Source organism: Callorhinchus milii, unplaced genomic scaffold, assembly GCF_018977255.1.
Source record: "Callorhinchus milii isolate IMCB2004 unplaced genomic scaffold, IMCB_Cmil_1.0 Scaffold2, whole genome shotgun sequence".
Taxonomy (NCBI): domain Eukaryota; kingdom Metazoa; phylum Chordata; class Chondrichthyes; order Chimaeriformes; family Callorhinchidae; genus Callorhinchus; species Callorhinchus milii.
Window position 1 is genome coordinate 71,918,126 of NW_024704743.1, and position 23,898 is coordinate 71,942,023.

At 41.3% G+C, this 23,898-nt stretch overlaps 2 protein-coding genes across 2 annotated transcripts in view; one reads left to right on the forward strand and one right to left on the reverse strand.

The window, feature by feature from the left end:
- The window catches only part of cmtm6 (CKLF-like MARVEL transmembrane domain containing 6), a 34,467-nt gene extending 26,378 nt beyond the window's left edge, over positions 1-8,089 (forward strand). Inside the window, exons 4-5 of the mRNA XM_042346810.1 lie at positions 3,549-3,647; positions 4,641-8,089. Coding sequence (XP_042202744.1) covers positions 3,549-3,647; positions 4,641-4,802 — 261 coding nt within the window. The 3' untranslated portion in view covers positions 4,803-8,089. The remainder of the gene's footprint in view (positions 1-3,548; positions 3,648-4,640) is intronic.
- A 3,440-nt stretch (positions 8,090-11,529) lies between these two features.
- cmtm7 (CKLF-like MARVEL transmembrane domain containing 7) lies at positions 11,530-20,118 on the reverse strand. Its single transcript, NM_001292764.1, is given in 5 exon segments — positions 11,530-12,062; positions 12,366-12,447; positions 14,197-14,295; positions 17,175-17,348; positions 19,932-20,118. Coding segments are annotated over 5 exon segments (504 nt in total). The 5' UTR covers positions 20,067-20,118; the 3' UTR covers positions 11,530-12,048.
- Between the last annotated feature and the right edge of the window lie 3,780 nt (positions 20,119-23,898).

Sequence of the window (23,898 nt, forward strand, 5' to 3'; positions counted from 1 at the left end):
AAAGCGCAGTTGAAAAGATGGGACTTAAGGCAGGCTTTAAATGTGGGGTGATAGGGGGCAAGGGGCTCCGGGCTGGCATTTCATAAGCGGAAGCAGAATGGCTGACAGTTTGGCCACCGATGGTGAGGCGGATTGAATGGAAGACTCAAAGCGGGCCTGTGTTTACTGAGCAGCTGGGTTAGTAGGGTTGCAGGTGAAGCATTTTGATATTTATGGGCTCTACGTCATTTGAAATGATTATTAAGGTACTATAAAAATAAACTTAGAAGTAAACTACAAACAGGAAAACTGAAAAACTTTGATTAATCAACGACTTGTGTTTTAGCACCTTTCACGTCAGATGAAAATGTCAAAGCACTCAAGTGTTATAAAATTACAATGTGGATTTACAATGTTGATTGGAATTTTATAAATTGAAGTTATTATCTTGTCTTCAATAAGATGATATCTGGAATTGGATTCGATTCACGGGCAGGGCAAAACATTGGGCAAGTTTCCTTATTCCACACACTTCCGTTTACCAAGCCGTAAGTAGGTACCTGTTTATTAGTCAATTGGCGGATCACTTTTCCGAGAGGAGGTAATACCTTCAAAAATAAATAAAAATAACTTGGTCACTTAATCCACGACACTGCTGTGCCCAATTGGCTGCTGCGTTTCACCCACAAAATATATAGTCACTACATTTTTACAGTATAGCCTGTGAAGCGCTTTGAGACGTCTCAAAGAGGTAATAAGGCGCTGTATCCAATGCAAGGATTATTATTATTTATATGATTTTTACAAAATTCAACCTGTTGATAACTGTAAAGCACAAATAGAATATTTAACAGCTTATCCAGAAACTATTTACTCTGCTAGTCTGAAGGCCAGGAGCCTGTTGGAAGATCCTGTTTGATACTTCATTGTAATTCACATCAACATCAATTGATAATCACGAGTTGGTCTGCCAGACTGAAATGTAAAAGTACATTGAGGACGATGGTTCTAAAGTCCAGTTGATATCACTTAAGATATTAACTGTCTCAATGGTTTTAATTGTTCCCATTGGTCCACTCAACCCTTTGAAAGTTAGGTTCAGAATGTAATTCCATGTCTGTCACCTGGGGGCAGGGAGTCATCCCACTCAGCTCCTGTTAACCCTGCAAGCCAAAGCCCTAACGGTTAGGGTGGTCCTAGCTGGACAAAGAGTGGGAAGCTTGCCAGAAAGCGTCAGCAATGGCAGGCTATGTGGTTTTAGCTGATTAGATTCCAGCAGTACCCCAACACATACACTGGGGTCCCCAAGCCTTGGGTCTTCCTAATACTTTCCGGAATCCAGAGAGACAGTGCCTATTCCATTCCAACAATCTATCTCTGGGATTTCCATGTGTAGGTGGGATATATGGAATTCTCAGTTTGGTTTAGATACTCTTAAGCATGGTGATGGGTTTCTGGTTTCTGCATGTGTCAGATACACCGGCTTCCTCCCCCCCACCTCTAAAATATTTTGAGTTAACCGACGATGCAGGAGGCTGGACTCTGGTTCTTCTCTATTCATGAGGGATTACACGAGAATCTCAGCTTCTCTTTAAATCAGGCAGCTATCAAGTTAGCTTGTGGTGATCACCCGTTCGTCTTCTTTGCGACCACGACGAGGTTTCAGTGCCTCTGCTCCTGTGGTTGTGCATCACTGTTTCCTTTTGATGCACTGAACTGCATCTCTTCACCCACCAGTTCACAATCAGTGAATGGTGTTTTACAATTCTATTAGTAAAATATTCTAATATTTCTCACTTCCTTTTTCCCTCCCCCATAACTCAAATCAAATGGAACTAGAAAGGAAAAAAGATTATTTGCGTCTTGTTGTTAAGTAGGCTAAAGTAACTTCACTTGGTGGGTGTGAGTGAAGATCAAGTGCATTCTTTACTATATTTTATGTGCGGAAATACGGCAGAAATTAAGACCTGCAGATCGTCTGTCACTGTTTTCTGTTGTTCAGTATCTCAATGACCATTAACTGCGCTCACTCAGGAGGGAGAACTTCAGATTCTGCAGATGGGCCATTGTTGTCCTTCACTCATTTACTGACCAGCTTTGAGGCTGATGACAACTGTCAGCAACTTGACTTTTGGGGAAAATAGATGTCTTTGTCGTAGCTTAGTGGTCAGAACACTTGCCTCGCAAGCGAGAGGACCTGGGTTCGTTTCCCAGCAGGGTGAGACATTGGGACTCCATATAATAGCAGCGTAAAGCAACAAGCCTTGGGAAATTCTGTGCCTAGACATCATCGGATCTTCCAACAACAACCTGCATTTACATAATGCTCTTCACACAGGGTAGTGTCTCGGAGCACTGAACAATTACCTAATTTGAGCCAGGGAGAAAGGTAAGGTGACTATAGACAAAGGTCAGAGAGACTACAGGTGTGATCTGAAGATGGGCAAAGAGAAGGAAAAGCGGAGGGATTGAGGCAGAGAGTTCCAGAGGTTTCAGGTGTAGTGACTGAAGGCACATTCGCTAGTGGTGGAGCGGAGAGTTTGAAGGACCTGCAAGGGACAGGTAGAAGAATAGTGTGAGCAGGTTGGAGAGGTAGGGAAGTGCTAGGATATGAAATGATTTGTAGGCAAGTGTGAAGATCTTGAAATTGAATCATTCTGTGACAGCGATTGTTGTGATGGGAATTATCAAATGTACATATAAGGAAATGTGACAATTGCCCTGGCTCTACTACTAATAACATCAAATCTGTTAGGGCCTGTATCGTATGTTACAGTAAAATTGTGAAACCAGAAATTTTGGAAAATCCCTAAAATTTTCAGTAAAATTATGAAAATATGAAATCACTGAAATTAGGAGTCAGGGATTTTGTGAAAAAATTGTCATTTCATCATATTTATAACATTGCCTTGACACTTGTTAGATTACCAACAAATAAATAACACATTATGAAAATTAATTTTATTCACTATAAACTTCATGTGACATTTCATTCAAAGTCACATGTTCATTTGTTGACACAAGTGAGGCTTCCATGACACTGGGAGTTACGTTTTAGCTTTGTTTTGAAACATTTACAACGGTTGGTCTGAGGTTTCTTCTGATCGCAGTTACACTTCGTAAAGCCTTGTCCAAACAGAGACTGCTTTCTTCTGGTTGACACAGGAAACTTGAATAACTCTAGCACTTTGTTTAGGATGTGGGCGTTGTAGCTCTTTAATCATGCGATCACTCCCCTGCTTTTCCATCCTCTCTCCCTGTGCTGTTTTTGCAGCAGCTCTTTACTTTCTGAGCTGATCAACGCAAATACACCAACATCCTGACCAAAGCGCTAAAATTATTCAAGCCTCCTGTATCAACCAGAAGTTAGTGTCACTCTGTGAAGCTGTAATTGAACAGTCTGTCTGTGCCGGAAAAGGCTTTACGAAGTGTAACTGCAGTCAGAAGAAATGTCACACCAACCGTTATGAGCTATGATCATAGAACGCTTTGAGCTGTGAAGAAACAATGAATATTCAGCAGACATGTATGAGGGCCTGGAATTCACACACTCTCTTGTTTTTTTTCAGGACTTTTTCTATACTGCTCTGATCGCATTGCTTTTTCTGCTCGCCTCGATTGTGTTTGCGGCCTTAAATGATGGGACTGGTCTGGAGCAAGCTTCAGTGGTAAGTTATTTAAAATGTTGTCATTCATCACCTTTCTCCACCATCCTCTTCTCGCCCAGTTGAAGGTATTGACTGTTGGTATGTCTCTATGAGAACTACAATCTTTAGTTCTTTGCCTAAATGCCATTCTTTGTGAGTGTATACATATCTGATAGCAACGGGGAATAGGAGGCCTAGCTGATCTTTCCCAGCGCAAAGGATACTAAGATCAATTACAGTGCTCTATCCCTATTTTAGCTGAGCTTGGTTCAGGCATTTACTGGTATGTATGGCTTTGTACTTCAGCGCATGGTGTATAGGTCATTGAGGTGGCTCTGCTGATAAAATATCGTAATAATACTATTATTAGAATCATTGTTCAACTTTTTTTAATATAATTTTCTCCCCACTGGCACATGCTCTGTGCTCCTGATCTGGCCTCCTCTTGCTGATGTGCAGTTCCACAGGCGCTGGTTGTTCTCTGGTCCCCACCCAGGTGGCCATTATTTGTGTATGAGTGTCAGCAGGTTACTCCACTACAGAGGGCATTGCAACCGAGCCTGACCTCTCATCACTTGGCTGTGCCACGTATCACAGACAGTAGGGGTGCTGAAAAGGGACCAGGTTGACTTTAACCTTCCTTACCCTGGGAAGGCTGGGGCCAATGTAAACTGCCTATGGAGCTCTCGCTGAGATCATCATACCTGAAATAGTGACCTCCTGGTCTATAAGTTACTACTCTATCCCCTAAACAATCGGGGTTGTCCCATTTAGAAAGGTTTTGAAGCCAGAGAGGTTTAGAGAGTGCAGGTCTGGTGTCAACAGCAGCATCAGTATTTTTTTCTGTTCTTCCTATTTGATTGTTTCAGGATAGAAGTGAGTTCCCATGAACTGGAGAGCTAGTTTGCTGCCACATGGCTATAATCAAACTGCCATGAAATTGCTTCCCTTTTCTCTCTGTAACCTGTTTGCAATCTTCTTCCCATTTACTTTGTTGTTATTCCTGTCTCCTAGGCATTTGGATTTCTGGCCACCATTGCCTTCATTGTAGATACTGTGTTGCAATATAAGGAAAGAAATATATTCTTCAAGCAAAAGGAAGCCGATCCCCAAAAGAGTGGAGAAGCAGCAAAACCGCCAGAGAGTGAGCCACTGAATGAAAACCCAAGTGCTTGAGCCACATAGATGTTTGCTTTGGTTGTTACAATGTGCCCGATCTGTACATATTTGATTTCTAGTTCCCTGGTTTGATCAAATACTTATAAGCAAAAAGAAATTCAATTGAAAGGCTTTCTTATGCTCATTGTTTTGACAAACCGATCTGATTATTCTGCACGGGAATTCTACTCATAAAATTGTGTTTTTTGCATCCAGTCTTCATAATATAGTGGAAGCCACTTAAACTGGACACCTAAGGGGGTGCCCCATTCCGTACAAAATAACCGGCATCTGAGGTTAACTGAAGTTCTCTTACCTCTTCCCTTCCCGCCCAGCATCAGAGTGGCAATGACACTGCCTCTTTCCTATTGCCATTCCCATTAGTCGTGTCCTGCCTCACTTCAAGGTGATCGACGCCTCAGAGCCACTGCTAATTGGTCTCCTTCTTGTCCGCTGGATGCAGTCACTGCCCCCCCTTCCCCTCACTGGTTGCTGCAGTTTGACAGCCTGGAGCCACTTGTGAATGGTTGGAATCTGCTCGATTAATCATGATTTGACTTCTCCCATCTCCATTCCCTCCCTTGTTTCTGCCCCGTTCCTCCGCACCCTCACTGATTGACAGCCCACAGCTGCTCGTGAATAGATGGAGGCGCTCAAGGCTGAATCACACAGTGAGTTGAGTTCACGCAGCGGTGACCACAAGTGTGGCATTCTGTCCGGATTAACCAGATTTGTGTCCAAATTAACTGTCATGTTTAAAATAGGTGAGAACACAAATGAATCAGGGCAGGGTGTTTTGTCCTGATTTATTCCGCGTCCGGCTTAAGCAGCTTCCACTCTATAAGAATAATGTACACATCAATCCATGCAGATTTCTAGCACTTGCATTTTTTCTTATTTCTACGTAATCCAGATTTTAGTGTCAGTGTTGTATCTTTCAGCTACTCTTAGCATTTTTTTTTAAAAATCAGGAAACCTCTGGCATCGCGAAAGATTTGATAATTGTGAATACAGAAATTTAGAGCAACATTTCATTGTAAAATTGACTTGTTTAAAACATTTTGTTGGTGGAAGCTACATTACCCAATGAAATATGATTTGCTGATTCTGGTGTCTTTTTTAATCATTTTAGACTAAAATAGCCAGTTGTGTGCTAAGTAAATTTCTAGTATGTTTGGCAGTGTCAGTAATATTTCAACACTCACTGGCAGGTTCACTCTTCACCCTTTGTGAGAAAGGAGTCCTGCAGCTCAGTGTTAGATCACTCGCCTCACAAGCAAGAGGACCTAGGTTTGATTCCTGGGTAGGCAAAATGTTAGGAAAGTTTCCTTACTCCAATAACTAGGAAGCCAGTTGTTAAGTCAATTGGCGGATCGCTTTTCTGGAGGTAATAATCCATTTTTTAAAAAAATAACATTTTCGCCCACAAAATGTACAGTCAATTCACTTTACAGTATATTCTGTGAAGCACTTTGAGACATCTTGAAGATGTGATAAGGCACTATGTGAAATGCAAGGATTATTATTAATTGTTCCTTAAATTCTCTTGTAGTCATTTGCTTGGTTAGTGCAGTAAGAACCCTTGTTACTCAGATTAAACTGCCTGGGATGATCTAAATTCAGCAGTTGAAGTCAGTACTAAAATGGATTCTCCCTGCAGGTGATTCAGTTTTATACCTTCATCTTCACTTTAATATTTATAAACCGCAAACTACACCACTCACCGCAAGTCACTTTTTCCACGATTTCCAAGTAGACTTGGTGGTTATGGCAAGTTTTAAGTGACATATTATTTGAATAATTCACATACATTTGGTTCACTGTAATATTACTGCTGCTGTGTTGAAATTTGACATCATAAATAATCTCAATTCAGATAATAGTTTAATCTATTCAAATGTGACGAATGTAGGGGGGAGGTAGTAGAGTAAATTTGGAGTTAGAAAGTCTGCCTGGGTCTAGATTTGATTTACAAATTTAGTATTTCAGAACGTGAACGTAGAATTTGGCAAATTGTTAAATGTAGTTCTAAAGTCTTTTTTGTAGCTTTTAAAAGAACTTGCACAAAAAGCAAAAAAATAAAGTATTTAAGAATTCAACAAATTCTGGACACTCTGAAAAGCTACGGTAATAGAGTAAATCTAGATCCAGGTGAAATTTTATCCCATACTTTGCTGGCCTCACTTTTTTTACACATCTTTTATGTTTTTTTTCTCTGCATATGTTACAGTAAGTTCAATGTTGCATGCAAATTTATATGTGGAAAACAATCCTCGTATACTAACCATAACCAAGTGATGGGCTATCTCGTCCATTAACCTTTGATTGAAATTGATTCCAAATTGCCTTAACTAACCACCTACACCTTTGGCTTACCTTTGCTGTGTTATAAAATGTGTATTTGTGGTCTACCATGTCCGAGTACAACACTAATGGGATTCCAAGATTGGAATCACAATGTACCTAATGTTGAGACATTTGTCATTAATGTGATGGGGATTTAATCAGTTTTGCCTATTTATGTCATTATTGGCGAAAAAAAATGCATTTATATAAAACTAGCTGTACCAGTTGCAGCTTCATTTGCAACCAAAAGATTCAATATGGAATATAGATTGACAGACAGACAGACATTTCATCTTTATCTATACTCATCTGGGAGGACTCCTGTGAGTGGACTCCTTTTGGGAGGACTCAATGGGAGGACTTGGCGCTTTAAAAATTGAATTTTGTTGTTGCTGCAACTTTGTCTGTGTTCTTTATTTTGTTCCCGCTGCTTGGCTATGTGCTTACTCTGTGAGGCAGGATGCAGTGTGTGTGTACATAGGTGCTCTGTGAACCACGATGCACCAGCATCACTTTGACTCGGCAGCTACCAGATGTAACTGCAGCGAAAGATGCAAAACTGAAAATAACTCATGAACAATAGAAGATACCTGAAACCAAATATGCCCATGTCACACACAGATGCACGACCTTTCCAATGAGGTATAAAACATAACTTTACGTCAATCAGTTATTGAGATCCTTCTTGAAACGCAGATAGACATTTTTGTTTTATTAGTATAGCTAGAAGAAGATAGATAGAAGATATATGCCTGTTTGTTGGGGTGGGAAAAATTAAAGTGAAACTAAAGTTTGTGTAAATATTGCATTCATGATGATTGTGTGAAAGTGCCTGGTAATACTTTTAATCACCATGTTACTGAGATTCAACATATCTTTCAATTTTTGTAGTTCAGTTGTGTACCAAACTCTGTATGTCATTATAATGAATTTATAATTAAAGACTCTTTAATTTTTAATTGTGTAATTTGCCATTGAATTTCAAGTCGATGACAGACATAGAATGAATTTTCTTTCTTGCAATATTAGAAGTACTATTTGCCTAAATATCTTTTATGAAAATATGAATTCACTAAGGAGCACAAATTCAATCTTTGAGAATCCTAGTAGCTGAAGTAAAATTTAAGCATTGTATTTCTGTTACTTCTGTATTTTCTGCTTCAAATTCATAAATAACATTCTGGAGCGACCAATATTTTTGACTGCTGTACAAAATGTCCACATTTTAACTGTTCTAAAGAGATAACCTGCTTAAAGGATTGCATCTCCCTGACCTTCCCTCACCCATTATTTCAGTGCTTTTCAACTGCTTTCATTTTTTACCATGTTTGTCTGAACCATTTTTAGCTATTAGTCTTAAGCCAAGAGGAATTTCAAGTTTTTGGTTGTTGGATTATAATTAAGGGCAGAATATACTGCCATATTCCACCGGTTAACATCAAGAGTGAGTGTTCTGTGCATGTTAGACAAGTTGAACTCTCCCTGTTTTTTTAAAAAAAGAGGGGCAGGGGCTGTCTGTCACTGCACATCAGAAAAAGCAGAATCTATAATAATAATGATGATAATCCTTGCGTTTGATATAGCGTCTTATCACGTCTCCACTTCATCTCCACAAACGACTTCTCCCGCTCTGCCTTCCACCACCTCCGCAACATCGCCCAGCTCCGCCACTATCTCACACCGCAGGCCGCCAAGAAACCTCATACACACATTCATAACCTCCAGGCTCGACTATGCAAACTCCTTGCTTGTCGACCTCCCCAACTCCTCCCTCCATATGTTGCAGATCATCCAGAACTCTGCAGCCCATGTTCTCTCCCCACCAGACTCTGCAACCCTATTACCCCCATCCTCCCCCGACTCCTCGCTCCCCATCACACACAGGATACAGTTCCAAGATCCTGGTTCTCACCTTCAAAACCCTCCATGGCCTTGCTCACCCCTACCTCTGCGACCTCCTAACCCCCTACCAACCTGCCCACCCCTCTGCTCAGCAGTCTCTGGCCTGCTTCACATGCCCCACCTCTCCCGTCCCACCATAGGCAGGTGGGCATTCAGCCACTCTGCCCCCACCCTCTGGAACTCCCCGCAGTTCCTCCACCTCGCCCCCTCCCTTGCCTCCTTGTAATTTTGTTGGGAACTGTCTCAAAGTGCTTCACAGGATATATTGTGGATTGACTGTATTTTGCGGGTAAAATGCAGCAGCAAGTTACGCACAACAACATTCCACAAACACTCATGGCGTGCATGACCACAAACAGCCGTGGAGTGTGTAACCAATGGAATGAGTAAGGTTTGGTCATTGAGAACATAGTAATTTCCTGTTAATAATGAGCTTCCTCCAATGAACTAAAAATAAAATCATCTATTAGCCTTTTACATTAGGAAAATGTAGCATTTCACAGGATGTAAATAAGTGGATGTTTTGGCAAACGTGGCAGCCAACATTATCCCACAAGCAGCCAATTTACCCGATAAACCTGGGTACATTTTCAAATCCCTTCACTCCCTGGTATCTCCCTACGTCTCTGACCTCCTCACTCCCCAATCCACCACTCAACACATCCGTTCGACTGGCACCAACCTCCTGCTTGTCCCAACGTACTACGCTCCTCCATTGGAGGCCAGGCATTCAGCCACTGTGCCCTGAAACTCTGGAAAACCCCCCTCAATCCTCCACCTTGCTCCCTCCCCTTTTTCAAGTCCCGCCTGAAAACTTTCCTTTTCGACCACTCCCAGCTCGGAGTAGGGCTCTGCAACTGTTATGCACTCTGAGACGCTACGCTGTGTGGAGGACACTATATAAGTGCAAATTGTTGCTGTGTATTAGATATGATACTAAGTTCACAAAATCTACAGCAAATCATTCCAAATGGACTTTAAACTGCACAAAACAATCTAATCCATTTTGTAGCTGTAACAGCACACAATGATTTTAACTATGAATTATGTATGGTTTAAGTTGAACTTTCTTATGTATTTTGAATACTATAATTCAGGGTGGTCCAACCTTTTGGCTGCCGCATGTCACATTCCCTATTGGAGAAAGATCTGCAGGCCGCATCCGGCCCAAAACCATTTCCAACATTCCAATCCACCCCCTCCCTCCCTGGAGAATGTCTCTCCCCCTCCCACCATGCTCCCCCTCCCTCGCTGTCGCCCCTTGCTCCCCCTCCCCTCTGCCCCCCCTCTCCAACGCCTTGGCAGCCCAAAAATCTTACTGGTGCAAAGTGGGACCACTTTTCCATATGAACATGAGAAATGCTCGACGAAAAAAGACCAAGGTCCATCTAGTTCACCTTCCAGCTTCCTTGCGGTCGCATGGACATATTTCTTAAACTACTTATGTACTATATCCCATAATGTTATTTCCTAAAAGAAAACTTATCTCATTTGTGTTTGAAAGAATCAACTGTCTCCCTAGGGAGCCGGATAAGAACTCCTGGCAGAAACAAAGATAAGAATGAAGATAAGAACAAAGATAATCCCTTAGCCAGTTCTCTAAAGCAATACATACTAATCCTTGCGTTTGATATAGCGCTTTTCACGTCGGGAGGACGTCCCAAAGCGCTTCACAGAACACACTAAAGTGAATTGACTGTATATTTGTGGGCGAACGCGGCAGCCAATTGCGTACAGCAATGTCCCACAAACAGTCGTAGATTGAAAATGACCAATTTTTTTTATTATTGTTTTTGGTTTTGGGGGGATTATTATTAGGCTCTGTGTGGAGTAAGGAAACTTGCCCAAGGTTTCGCCCTCTGCCTGGAAATGAACTCAGGTCTCTCACTTGCAAAGCGAGTGCTCTAACCACTGAGCCACAGGACTCCACACAATGTATTGGGTCCAAAACACTGACTGTCCAGTGCTTTGGGATATCCTCCCACCATGAAAGGCGCTACACAAATATCATTTTATTGGTGTAGAAACATTGGGCTATAACTCATGAATAAGAAGCAACCATTGGAGTTACTTTTTGATTGGTCAACTGGTATTTGACACAGGCAACAACCCATTACCATGTTTAAGAATACCAAAAACAGACTGAGTTCCAAATCTATATGGCACCTATGCATGGAAAACGGTCTGGAAATGAAATGTCCACCATCTCCATGGACAAATGCACCTACTCAGCTTCAAAGAGACCCACTTTCCTCCCTCCCCTATACAAGGAAAGTTAGATAGCTGAATGATAGAGGCGGAGAAGTTGGCAGTTGCTGTAAAATTGTCTTTGGGATTGTCTTGAGGTGGGAGTGAGTGCCATTAGCAGAGATGGTGAGTGGCTTGCTCCATAAAGAACTTCTTTTTGCTACCAACAACATCTTACATATCCTACTGCAAATACGAGTTGGAGCTGAAAGTACAAAGACCATTGCATAATAAAATGGACCAATTGTTTACACATAAAGGCACTTTAATATTGGCGTTCCGATATAAAATAAGAAATCTTGCACAAATACCTCTCACATACAGACATCATATACAACTGCGTATAATTAAACAACTCTAAAAATATCAGCAAATGGAATTTTGGTCTAGTCTAAATTGTATTTGCTATCATTTTTACACACAAGTTGCTTTCTTGAAATAGAAGTGCAGCATATTAATTGTGCTTTAAATACTGTGTGGCTATAGTATACAACTATCAAGTTGAGCTACAGAACATGTCTCGTGACATGAATCTGGGTGGCACATTAATAGAGCGAGGAATAAGCTCCCTGTCACATCATGTAATTCTGTACATTCATCAAACCTTTCACAAAATTACATTAAAGGTAGTTTATATAATATACAAATAAAATACCTGGACAGAAAGTAAACTTAAAAAAAGCACGTCTAAGCAGATTCAAATAACAAAACAGCTGATTTCAGCTTCAGATCTTCTTTGGATGAAATATGACCTGGATAGGATCCCATATTATGTAAATATAGCTGTAAAGAAAAGAATATCTGTCAATTCGGTATGTATGGGGATCAAAGGATTAAAGATGAGTAAATTGTGAGAAAATGTACAGTATTGTCTTCATTTAAGACTATCTAAAACTATTCTATTGCAATTCGAAAGAATGGCAATTGTTGAGTTTCAAACAATCCCACATAAAACAACCACCCAACGCAGTCAATGTGGTGAGCAGGGGATCGCAGTATGATTCGCTACCATCAGGACAACAGGAAAAGAACAAATAGAGGAGAAAATATAAAGTTCACTTTGTTTATATCTGAAAAATTTCTTACTTGCTGGTTGAGGGTCACGATACATCTTGAAGTCCAGAAAGGCATTAATCCCAAAAAGTAATGTAGCTACAAACCCAAAGAACTGCAAAACAGAACAATGAAATTAGAAACAAAAACAGAAGTCACTGGGAAAATTCAGAGAAACAGAAATCGCTGTGTTCCCAGCGACTTCTGTATTTGTTTTCAGATTTGTAGCATCTGCAGTATTTTGTCAATGAAATTAAGAGTTTTTCTGAGGAACAGAAAAATTATAAAGTGCCAACCATTCATGACAAACATGCCCCTCCCTGCCTGCAATTGTTACAATGATGTTCACTTTTGCTCTAATTCATTAGGATTTTTTTCTTCCAGCATTTGGCCTGTAATGTACAAGCAATTTATGGGGTAAACTTTCTCTTGTTCCTGGGATTAACTGTGGTTGATGTTTAATTCTTATTGGGGTAGTACTATATTCAATCCCCTCCCACCCCCTATTACTGGATGGTGCTCTTCAGGCAATTTTATCATTTTATTACGTCACATCTTGACCACAAATATGTGGAAACTTCTGATTTCATAACTAACTACTTTTCTTGCGCATAAGTAATTTTGCAACTAAACACGTTATATAATAATAATCCTTGCATTTGATATAGCGCTTTTCACGTCTTCTAGACATCTCAAAGTGCTTCACAGAATATGCTGTAAAGTGAATTGACTGCATATTTGTGGGCGAAACGCAGCAGCCAATCGCACACAGCAGTGTCCCACAAACAGCCGTGGATTGAAAATGACCATTTATCATTGTTTTGTTTTGGAGGGATTATTATTAGGTGTGTGGAGTAAGGAAACTTGCCCAAGGTTTCGCCCTCTGCCTGGAAATGAACCCAGGTGTCTCTTATACAGGGTGACCAAAAAGTTTTATTTTTCAACTATCCTATTATCTAAAAAAAATCATAATTTCTTTAAGACTTAGACATTGGAATGGTATTATGACTTTTTGGTCACCCTGTGAAAATAGGGACCAATTCAAATATGACACTTTGTTGCTACTTACTACACAATCTTCTGCAGCAACTGATACAATACACAAATGAGAAACAAAATTTCGATGTAAGAACCAAACACATTGCAAGTTCCCACTAAGGGTATTTTGTATCACACCACTTGATAAATAAGGACTGTACAACAAAACCAATTTTGATACTTTGCCAAAACTTTTGCATCTATCCTGGTATTTCTGTGAAATCTTGAGCTTCATTCTAATATCTTTGTTTATGTAACGCTGTAAGTGGATAGAACTTTACAGCATGTGCATACGGTGTCTCTCTGGAAAGAGTTACGGGTTTAGTCCCATTCTCCAGTCTTTTCTCCATATTATCTCAGATAACCCTTTTATATTTCTCCTTTTCAGATATTTATCTAATTATCTTCAACAAGACATCACAAAGAGCTTCACAGGATTGCAACTGTGACTTTATAGGCAAACATGGTACAGCAATGCCCCACAATTGGCCATGATTTTATGTAGGGGATTGTTAGAAAGGACACCGGGAGAAAGTCTCTTTCCTTTTCATTGCCTTCTCTCCTTCCATTGGGATCCTTTAACATCTCTTCTGTAGGCCGGTACCTTTGACAATGCAGCTCTCTCTAATATTGCAATGCAATAGCAGAGCCTAAACATTCAGCTTAAAGTCTTGATTTAGGACTTGAACCCACAACCTTCTAACTTGGAGACAAGAGTGCTAACAACTGAGCAAGGCTGACACACATTCTGGCACAGTTTCAGAAATACACCATCTTAATGATGAATAATTTTGCTACAATATTTCAATCTAATAATGATTCTTACCGCCCCAGATGCCAATCCTGCAAAACCGTGACTGTTAGCTGCTGCAACAACTGAAGCAATGAACAGCAAAATTGTTGCAACAACATTGTGAAGAAATTCCTGCATTTAAATACATAACATGTTAGGAATGCAAAAAGAGAGGATTTTTTTAAGAAGACATTTTAACAAACAATAACAAAGATGTCGAAATTTATTACTGTAGACTCCATGCTAACAAATACTTTGTTGAACAAATACATACCCAGAACAAACTAAATTGCTAAGTGGACATGTAACTACATGGTCTCCAAAGATCACACAAAGCACTCTTGGATTAGATATACCTGTAATGTAGTGAACAACTATGCCAATCACCTCTAATTGTACATCTCCACTATTGACTAAATTTCAGGAAGACACAGGGATCAAATTAGTTTAAGATGTTTTTTCCATCATCAAAGTGCTTTCTTGAAAATTTGTCTGTCAACAGTTTGTCTGTAAATGTTAAATAGCCAGTAACATTTATTTTACAAACAGTCCCATGTTGGAAAACTTTAATCCTTTGAACTTTTATCTTTCTTATTTGTGGAGTACAACCAACCAATGTTGAGATACAGGTGAGTGAGTCCTGTGGTGTAAAAAAAAAGTACCCTTACTGCCGATTCCCAAATAATGAAATATTTTGCCCTTCAGAGTCTTAAAGATCTCCAAATTTCAAAAACATCCTAGAATAATTGCGAGTTCGAAGTTTCATTCCTTAGGAATAAACATCCTGCAGGCTTCAGGAAAGCCGCTGTCAAATTGAGGTCAAACATTGTATTGATTCAGGGGGATTTCTTCTCTTATTTCAGGTCGACTTGTTAAATCGAGCTCATTGGTATTATAAAGTTATTAGCTGTGTCTTAAAAATATATCTGTAGTGTCAAAAATATCTGTATCTTAAAGCAAATTAGCAGAAAGTATGAGATTTAGAATTAAATCCCGAAGATAATGCAGCAACTGCCCCTCAAACAAAATACAACGGAAGCCCCTACAGCCAGACACATCGGGACCCTCCGGCTGTTTTGTCCGGTTTAAGCAGCATCCCAGGTTACCCGAAGTTCCCTTGCCTCCTCCTGCCCAGCAGAGGAGCGGCGGCAGCACCTTCTCCCTTCCATTGACAGGAAGGGACCAATTAACAAAGGCTCCGAAGTGATTGACAGCCTCGGAGCCGCTTGCGAATGTTTGGGCTTCAGACATTCACAAGCACCTTCAGCTGTCAATCAATTGCAATTTGACTCCTCCCATTCCCTACCTGGTTTTTTTCCCTGTTCCTCCGCCCACTCACTGATTGACAGCCTAAATTCACTCGTGAATGGCTGGAGTCTCGGGTCAATCAATCACATTTTGACTCCTCCCATCTCCATCCATTCACAGAAGGCATGAGTGACTAGACGACCGTTGAGTGGCGACCAGCACGGCATTTTGTCCAAATTAACCAGAATGTTGTCCAAATTTACCAGCATATTTAAAACAGGTAACAATACAAATGAATAAGGGCTGGGCATTTTAACAGATTTGGCCCATGGCCAGGGGTTAACCGGCAACCAGCGAAAACGGATTCCACTGAATACTAATTCTTAAGATGGTGGGCAGAAGAAATTTGATAAGATCAAACCATCAGTGGTACAATTCCATCTGGTTATGAGGTTAAGATCACTCATGAGATATTTATATTGGCATCACTATCAACAATCAAATGCCTCTTGGTGAGGTTTGTTGCCCACAATTTGTTTTGCTCAGGGTGTCATTCATTGTGGCTGACCTGGTGATTGTGAATCTGGTTTAATATTTCCCCACAATCTAAAATGCAAACCTAATTCATTGCACTTCAACAATTTTAAAAATTCTCAGTAAATGTTCATTGTACGCAGGTTCCTTCCATATATTGGTTCTTATAATATACAATGTTATAAAATATAGATTATACTGTATCATTATCTAAGCCAGAGTGGAACCTCAGAAATGTACTTTTACAAATTCCTTTCTTTAACAACAACAAAATTATATTTGTAAAGCGCCTTTCACGTCAGGAAAACACCCCAAGCCGCTGAACTTTTGGAGATCAGGACCCGAGCATGGGCGGGCAGGGTTGAGATGAGGGAGGGTAGAGAGGCAGAAGGGCAGCTGAAGGCACAGTCAAAAAGGAGGGCCTTCAGTTGTGCCTTGAAGAAGCCAATAGAGGGAGCAAAGTGAAGGGATTGTTGAATGGAATTCCAAAGGGTGGGGACAGAGAGACTGAAAGTTGGTTCTCATCCAGGACTTGATATCAGACAGTCTGTCAGGACTTCAGTTGTCCTGGAATTAAGGGTGGAGGCAGAGAGAAAAGTTTGGTGTCACCTGCGTACACATCGAAGTTGACTCCATATCTATGGGTGATGCCACCGAGGGGCAGCATGTAGAGGTTGAAGAAGGGGAACAACATCAAAGCTTTGAGGAAGAGAAACCATTCTCACATAAGACTATGCGGGGGCTGGAACAGAAACCACTGGCGAGACAAATTGGAGATGGTTTGAGAGATAAGACCTGAACCATTCAAGGACAGAACCTTGAAGGGTGAGGTGAGAGGGGAGGCAGTGGGGGAGGTGGAGTGGTCCACAGTTTCAAGGTGGACAACAGAAGTTTCACTGCCCGTCACATAATAAATACTCAATGCAAAGGCTAGTGACGAAGAAAGAAAAAAAATAATTCTAAGAGTAACTTCAGCTTAACTTACAAATCAGGGAGAATGTATACAAGAAAAGCATCACAATAAATTAAACCTTGTTCACAAAGAGCTCCACCTTCATGCCCCAAAATGTACATTTCCATATCAATGTAAACAATGTATCTAATGTCAACTTTAAACTGTAGAACAGATAAATGGTCTAAAAACAAGAAACAGAAACACAGATTTACTGTAAATACAATGCCTAATTATCCAAATCTAATTTTTTAAAAATATTTAAATGAATACTTACTGTAAATGACCACTTTATACAAGTGATTTTCAAGTGGAGTCTTGTGAAGTAAATTAAGTAGAACATTAAAGCCATAATAAGAAACCATATAGCGACAATTTCAAAGTAACGGTAAGTTGAGTAGTTTGTCCACAATGAACAGTGCACACATACAAATGCTATCAACAGCACACCCTGCAACAAGAGGAAAGTCATTCTCAGGATTAAACTATAAACATTCTTCATAATAAATATAAAAGGAATGGCAAACATCTACAATGTATTAAATCAAACTGATGAGACCTACAATTATTTCAGAGCGTACAATACAACAAGATTGCATTTATAGAGCGCCTTTCAGGTCGGGAGGACGTCCCAAGGCGCTGGACAGTTGGATCGAGACCCGAGCAGGGGGGGAAATGGTCAGGGGGAGGGAAGGGAGGGAGCGAGGAGGGGGTAGAGAGTCGAGAGGGGAGGTGAAGGCACAGTTGTTCTATGAGGACATCGCTGTGCTTAGTGTGGATTGTAGAGTCGAGAGGGGAGCTGAAGGCATGGTCAAAGAGAAAGGTCTTGAGACCGGCCTTATTACATATTACATTAATCAATATTACATAGAAAACGTATACATTTGTGTTATGGGGTAAGATCTTTAATGTTACAATAACACTACGATCAACACCGGGGCATAGTTATCCTCTGATGACTATCAATATAATGTGGATCTGCCTTTAACTTGTATTTGCTCCTCTCAGAATTCAAATAGGTTTGGAAAATGTGACAAATTCCTTTTGAAGTCACATTACAGATCTTTATAACAGGGCTATTTAGATGATCATTGATTACATCTCATATTATGATCTTAAGCATTTCCACACTACTCATGAGGTTTGTGCCTTTCTGGGTTTATTTTGAATACTGACACATTGTAAAACTGACACATTGTAAACATATGTATCAATTCACCAACCATCCTCTGTACAACTTACAATATCAAAAAACTGTGCCCAAATCTTAACACTATTCTCAACTGACATTCACCTATTCAGGATGGCTCAAAGCACTTCACACAGGATTTACTGTAAAGTGTAGTGACCGTGTATTTTATAAGCAAACAGAGGGAGAAAGAGGTGCAGAATTAGAGTTATATGTATTTATACTAAAAAAAACATGTCTGGGAATATGGCAGAGTAGCTGAAACCGGTTGCATGCCCAATGTGTGCCATTTGGGAACTCCAGGATGCTTTATGTGCCCTGAACAGTTGCTCGACGGCTGCTCGAGCTTGAGCGCAGAATTTCTGAGCTCGAGGAGAGGCTGGCATCATTACATAGTGTACAGGAGGCTGAAGAGTTCATGGAACGTTTTAGGAGGTGGTCACCACACAGTCACACAGAATTCAGAAGGAGAGTGAGTGGGTGACCACCCGGCATGGTAGGAAGAGGGGTCAAGCAGTGCAGAAATCCCATGAGAGTGTGGCACTCACAAACCAGTTCTCTGTACTGAATGATAACACTTCTGGGGAGGGGAGTCAAAACAAATAGATGCACAGAGGGACACAGGGAAGAGTGTCAATGCAATTGTTATGTATTTATGTATGGGGACACAATAGTGAAAGGAATGGACAGGCGTTTCTGCAACCAAAGACGTGACTCTTGCATGGAACGTTTTCTCCCTGGTGCCAGGGTTGAAGACATCACAGAATAGGTGCAAAACCAAACACAATAATAAATTGGTCATTTTCAATCTACGACTGTTTGTGGGACATTGCTCTGCGCAATTGGCTGCCGCGTTTGCCCACAAATATACAGTCAATTCACTTTACAGTGTGTTCTGTGAAGCGCTTTGGGACGTCCTCCCGACGTGAAAAGCGCTATATCAAATGCAAGGATTATTATTATTATTATTAAGGGGAACATCCAGAAGTCGTGATCCATGTTGGGATCCATGACGTAGGGAAAAAAAGGGCTGAGATCCTACAGGGAGTGTCAAAAGTTGAAGAGCAGAATCTCAAGGGTGGTGATCTCTGGATTATGGAGAGAGAGCCGGGGAGTGGGATTGATTTGGATAGCTCTTTTCAAAGAGCAAGCAGAGACAGGATGGGCTGAGTGGCCTCCTTCTGTGCTGTATAATTCTACGATCCTATGATAGACATGGCGCAGAGCAGTTGGAAGACAGACAGCAGCTAGTCCAGCCCTTCCTAAAATTCCACCCGTTCTCAAATTTTAACAACTTAAACAAAGATATAACTGATTAACAACAACAACAACTTGGATTTATAGAGCGCCCTCCACGCCGGACGGCGTCTCAAGAGCACTTTACAGTAATAGATCCAGGGACCGAGCCACGGGGGGAGGGGAGAAGGTGACGAAAGGCGCGGTCCAAAAAGAAAGGTTATGCAATTAAACCACATTGGGTTTTTTCGAAAAAAAAGTGTGGAAACTTTTGACCTGAAACTGGAAACCAGACGATGCCGCACCGAGAATGTTAAGCTTTTTGGCAAACACTGTGCAGATTTTTTTTGTAAATAAAAAAATATATTTGAAAATAACACCCCCCCTCCCTCCCCCCCCACCACCACCACCACCAAAAAAAAATAAAAGTAAACCCTGGTCAAAAGCAAAACGAAGGCAGCAAAGAGAGCAAATTGAAAGTTAAAGCTAAGGGAGGCGCCCCCTCCCCTCCTCCCCTCCTCCTCCCTCCAAGTGCAGCCTTGGCTTCCGTTATTCCAACTTCCTCAATGGTGGAGGGGTTTGCAGAGAGAGGGAGAAAGTGAAACCTACCGCTTGAATAAGCTTCAGAAAGCCATCGCTGGATTTCATGTAGTTTCTGTCTATGCAACTGGTGGTGCTGCTGGTGGTGGTGGTGGTGATGGTGGTGGTGGTGGACTGCTCCATACTCCCTCCCTGTCTCACCATCACTCACACAGGGACCTCGCGCGCCTCTCCCGGGCACCCCCTCCCGATGATTGACAGCTGCACCGGATCCCTCACCGCGCATGCGCTGATGGCTCCCCCCCCCCAGGAAATGAAATGAAATGCTATGTTTCATTTAAATTGGTCATTTTCAATCCACGACTGTTTGTGGGGCATTGCTGTGCGCAATTGGCTGCCGCGTTCGCCCACAAATATACAGTCGATCCGCTTTACAGTGTGTTCTGTGAAGCGCTTTGGGACGTCCTCCCGACGTGAAAAGCGCTGTATCAAATGCAAGGATTATTATTATGTTCAACAGAGTCGGGGTGGGGGTCGGGCAGCGAAACTGGGACTTGACCCACAAAACGCTCGGCCGGTCCATGCAACGTGTTCCGTGAAGCGCTTCGGGGCGACGCGCGCTGTATCGAGTGCAAGCGCCGTTATTATTATTATTATTTTGCGACGTGTCACGTTCGGCGAACCTCCCGTTTCGCTTTCAGCAGCCAACCGCCAGCCTCGGTGCTGTCGCTGGAACGGGAAATGCAATTGAAGGCGGTCGTGGGTTCGAGCCCCGTTTCCAGGACTGTGAACTCGGCAGTTTAGGCTGACGCTCCGGTGCGGTATTGTGCTGTTGGGAGATGCCGTCCTTTGCCTGAGATGAGGGTTTCTCCCAGTTGTTCTGGCCAACATCCCTCACAGCTAGGGTGGTCCTAGCTAGATAAACAGACAGTGCTTTCAATGGCAAGCTACAATAATAATAATAATCCTTGCATTTGATAGGTGGGAGTCCTGTGGCGTATGGGTTAGAACACTCGCCTCACAAGCGAGAGGACCTGGGGTTGATTCTCAGGCAGGGTGAAATGGTAGGCAAGTTTGCTTACTCCACATGCCTCCTTCAAGGCATACCTCAAGACCCTCATCTTCGACCGTGCCTTCGGCCACCCTCCTAACATCTCTGCCTTCCACCCTCCCTGATCCCAACCCACCTGGATTTTTCCATTTCCACCACGTTGTCCACCTCCGTCCGTACTTCACAACTGACACAGTTGAGGTACGGACGAGGTGGACAACGCGGCTTTCGTCATGTCCTCCTAGCTGGTCTCCCCAGCTCTACCGTACAGAAAATCCAATTAATTCAAAACTCCACCACCCAGATATTCAACTGCTCGAAACTCGTACCCCCATCACACCCTGCCAAGCTCCACTGGTTCCCAATCACTGAACAGATCGACTTCAAGATCCTCTCATGCGTTTTCAAATCCCTTCATGCCCTCGCACCTCCCTACTTATCCGAACTGCTTACCCCCCATTTTACCACCCACTGCCTCTGCTCATCTGGCTCCGACCTTCTGTTTGACCCTCATAACCCTCCACTCCACCATCGGTGGCCGTGCCTCCAGCCACTACGCCCCAGAACTCTGGAATTCTTTTCCTCCATCCCTCTGCCTTCAAATTCCATCTAAAGACCTTCCTTTTTGATCGTGCTTACGGTAAGCTCCCACCACCCTCTCCCCCTGACTTATCAGACTCCACCACTGTGAAGCAAATTTTCTTATGCGGTGTCGTATGCAAATTTGCTGCAAAAATACCCCCAATGGAAATATTATCTGCTTCATTAGTATTCTGTTATTGTGAGCTGGTTTCATAATAATTAATTCCACAATAAGAGGCTTTGCCAGCTTCATTTTTCACTTATGTTAAATCATTGTGTGTAAAACTTGTAGGCACGATACACTACTAAACACACTACTGAAATATTTTGGTGGTAAACCAGAGTAAACCCACTTATAAAAATGAAGCATTAGATGCAGAGAATTTAGGATTTAACAATAACAACAACAATCGTATATAGGATTTAATTCATGTCTGTTCATTTCTAGGCTCCTGGTGTGATATAAATTTTCTCAACAAATTTTCCCCCCTCCCCCAGATTTATTTCTTAAGAATGTCTACTCCGGTGTGTTTGAGAAAAATGCTCCTTTCCCGCATTGAATAGTTTCTACACTATCTTGTAATGGACTGATTCATTGTTTCAGAAAGGTTCTTTTGATGAGTTTATTCTGGAGTAAACTTCCAGCTCTCTCTCCTCCTTTGATTCATTACAAAAACTAGGATTAGATACATGGACAGATTTATGTCCATGTTTTATCTGACACAAAAATTGTATAAATTAATTCAAATTCTACTTTACTTTGCAAATGGAGCAGACTGTTTTTCTGGAAGCAGAAAAATTAATAATCCCAATCCTTGTTTTTATGTAGCTCCTTTAACATATTGTCAAAACATCTCAAAACATTTCACAGAAATAGATTTTAATTTAATACATTAAATTCCCAAAGTAAATAAACTGGCTTAGTTAATGCTACTAGCAAACCAGCAAACTGTAATGTGTATTTTTATGTTTTTAGTTTATGCACAGTATCTCTGGAATGAATATAATAGAACTATTTATTTACTTTTATTGTGGAAGTGGCCAAATTATTTCCAAGTTCTCTACAGTCTGACGCTCCAAAGGCAAAGTTTAACAGTTTGCTTCAACTCCTTCCATTTGTTTGAGATAACAGAAGTGGGACAAATGTAACCAGTACTAAATGATACAATTGTAACCAGCCATGAGAAAAGGTTGATTCACAAATGTTACATTTTAATAAATGGAGCTGTACAACACTCAAGTTTAATACAGGCAAAACCATCGCTGTATAACACTATTTTGTTTACGAAATGTGGACCATACAGTAAACCTATCGTCCGGCACTATCTAACCAGCCACACATGTTAAAACATGGCCAACTTCCTTGTTGTCGAGGTCAGGGTTGATTACCACTGATGTAATTTTCTTCTGCATTTTGCAGCTGCCTCCTAAATACCGCAAACACTTCCTGCATTCTTCACATGGATGCTATGAAATAAAATACAATTTACACTTAAGTACCACCCTTCACAATAGGAGGATGTTAAAAAAGCGCATGACATTCTTCCTGGGCACCTGAGCTGAGGATGGGAGCTGAGGAGGGGAAAGTGACCGAGTTAACAAGGTATGTTTTGAGGCGTATCTTGAAAGAAGGGAGGGAGGGAGCAACTCGGAGGAACTTGGGAATGGAGTTCCAGAGAGGCAATGCTACATAGCTGAAAGTCTGTCTGCCGATGGTGGGTTAGAGAGCGCGGAGACTCGGACCGGAGTAGGCCAATGTCAGCCCGAGTGAACGGAACAGCTGGGTTGGTAAACAGTGCTATACTCAGCAAGTTATGTCAGTGACAACCTAATGATCCACTAGTTGGACATTTTTTCATGCTTTGCTTATAGTAGAATCTCTAGATTCTGAGCTATTGGTCCCAGAGAACACTTTATAATGATGTTCCCAGAATGTAGGAATTAGTAGAACGTAGAATTCCCTAAACCTCTATCCCAGGGATGCAATTTGAGGCCTGAATTCCAGTCTGACACTTTCTAGCACACCCAAGAGGCCTCAGACCTGGGGCACTCACTTGGTAAAAAGCTAACTTGTGTAACGTTAATTTGTGTAGTGAAAGTGTGAGAATATTGTTCCTTCTTGGCAGATCAACCCTGTAAAAACATTAACAAAACAAACCTTGGAAGCCATTGTATAGTTTACATTTGCACTTGATTTGTTTCAAAATGAAATCCATAATAGCAACAAGGATCTGAAAAGGTACAAACCATGTACTTGAAGGTGTGTTGCCACCTAGTGGTTGATGTTTAATGTCAAAGATAGTTATGAAAAGTCATTAACTTTATCCTCCATGGGTCTTAAGGCTAAGACCGTGGGATATTTGGGACCTGCTGGAAAGTTCATATTGACATTATATCTAACAA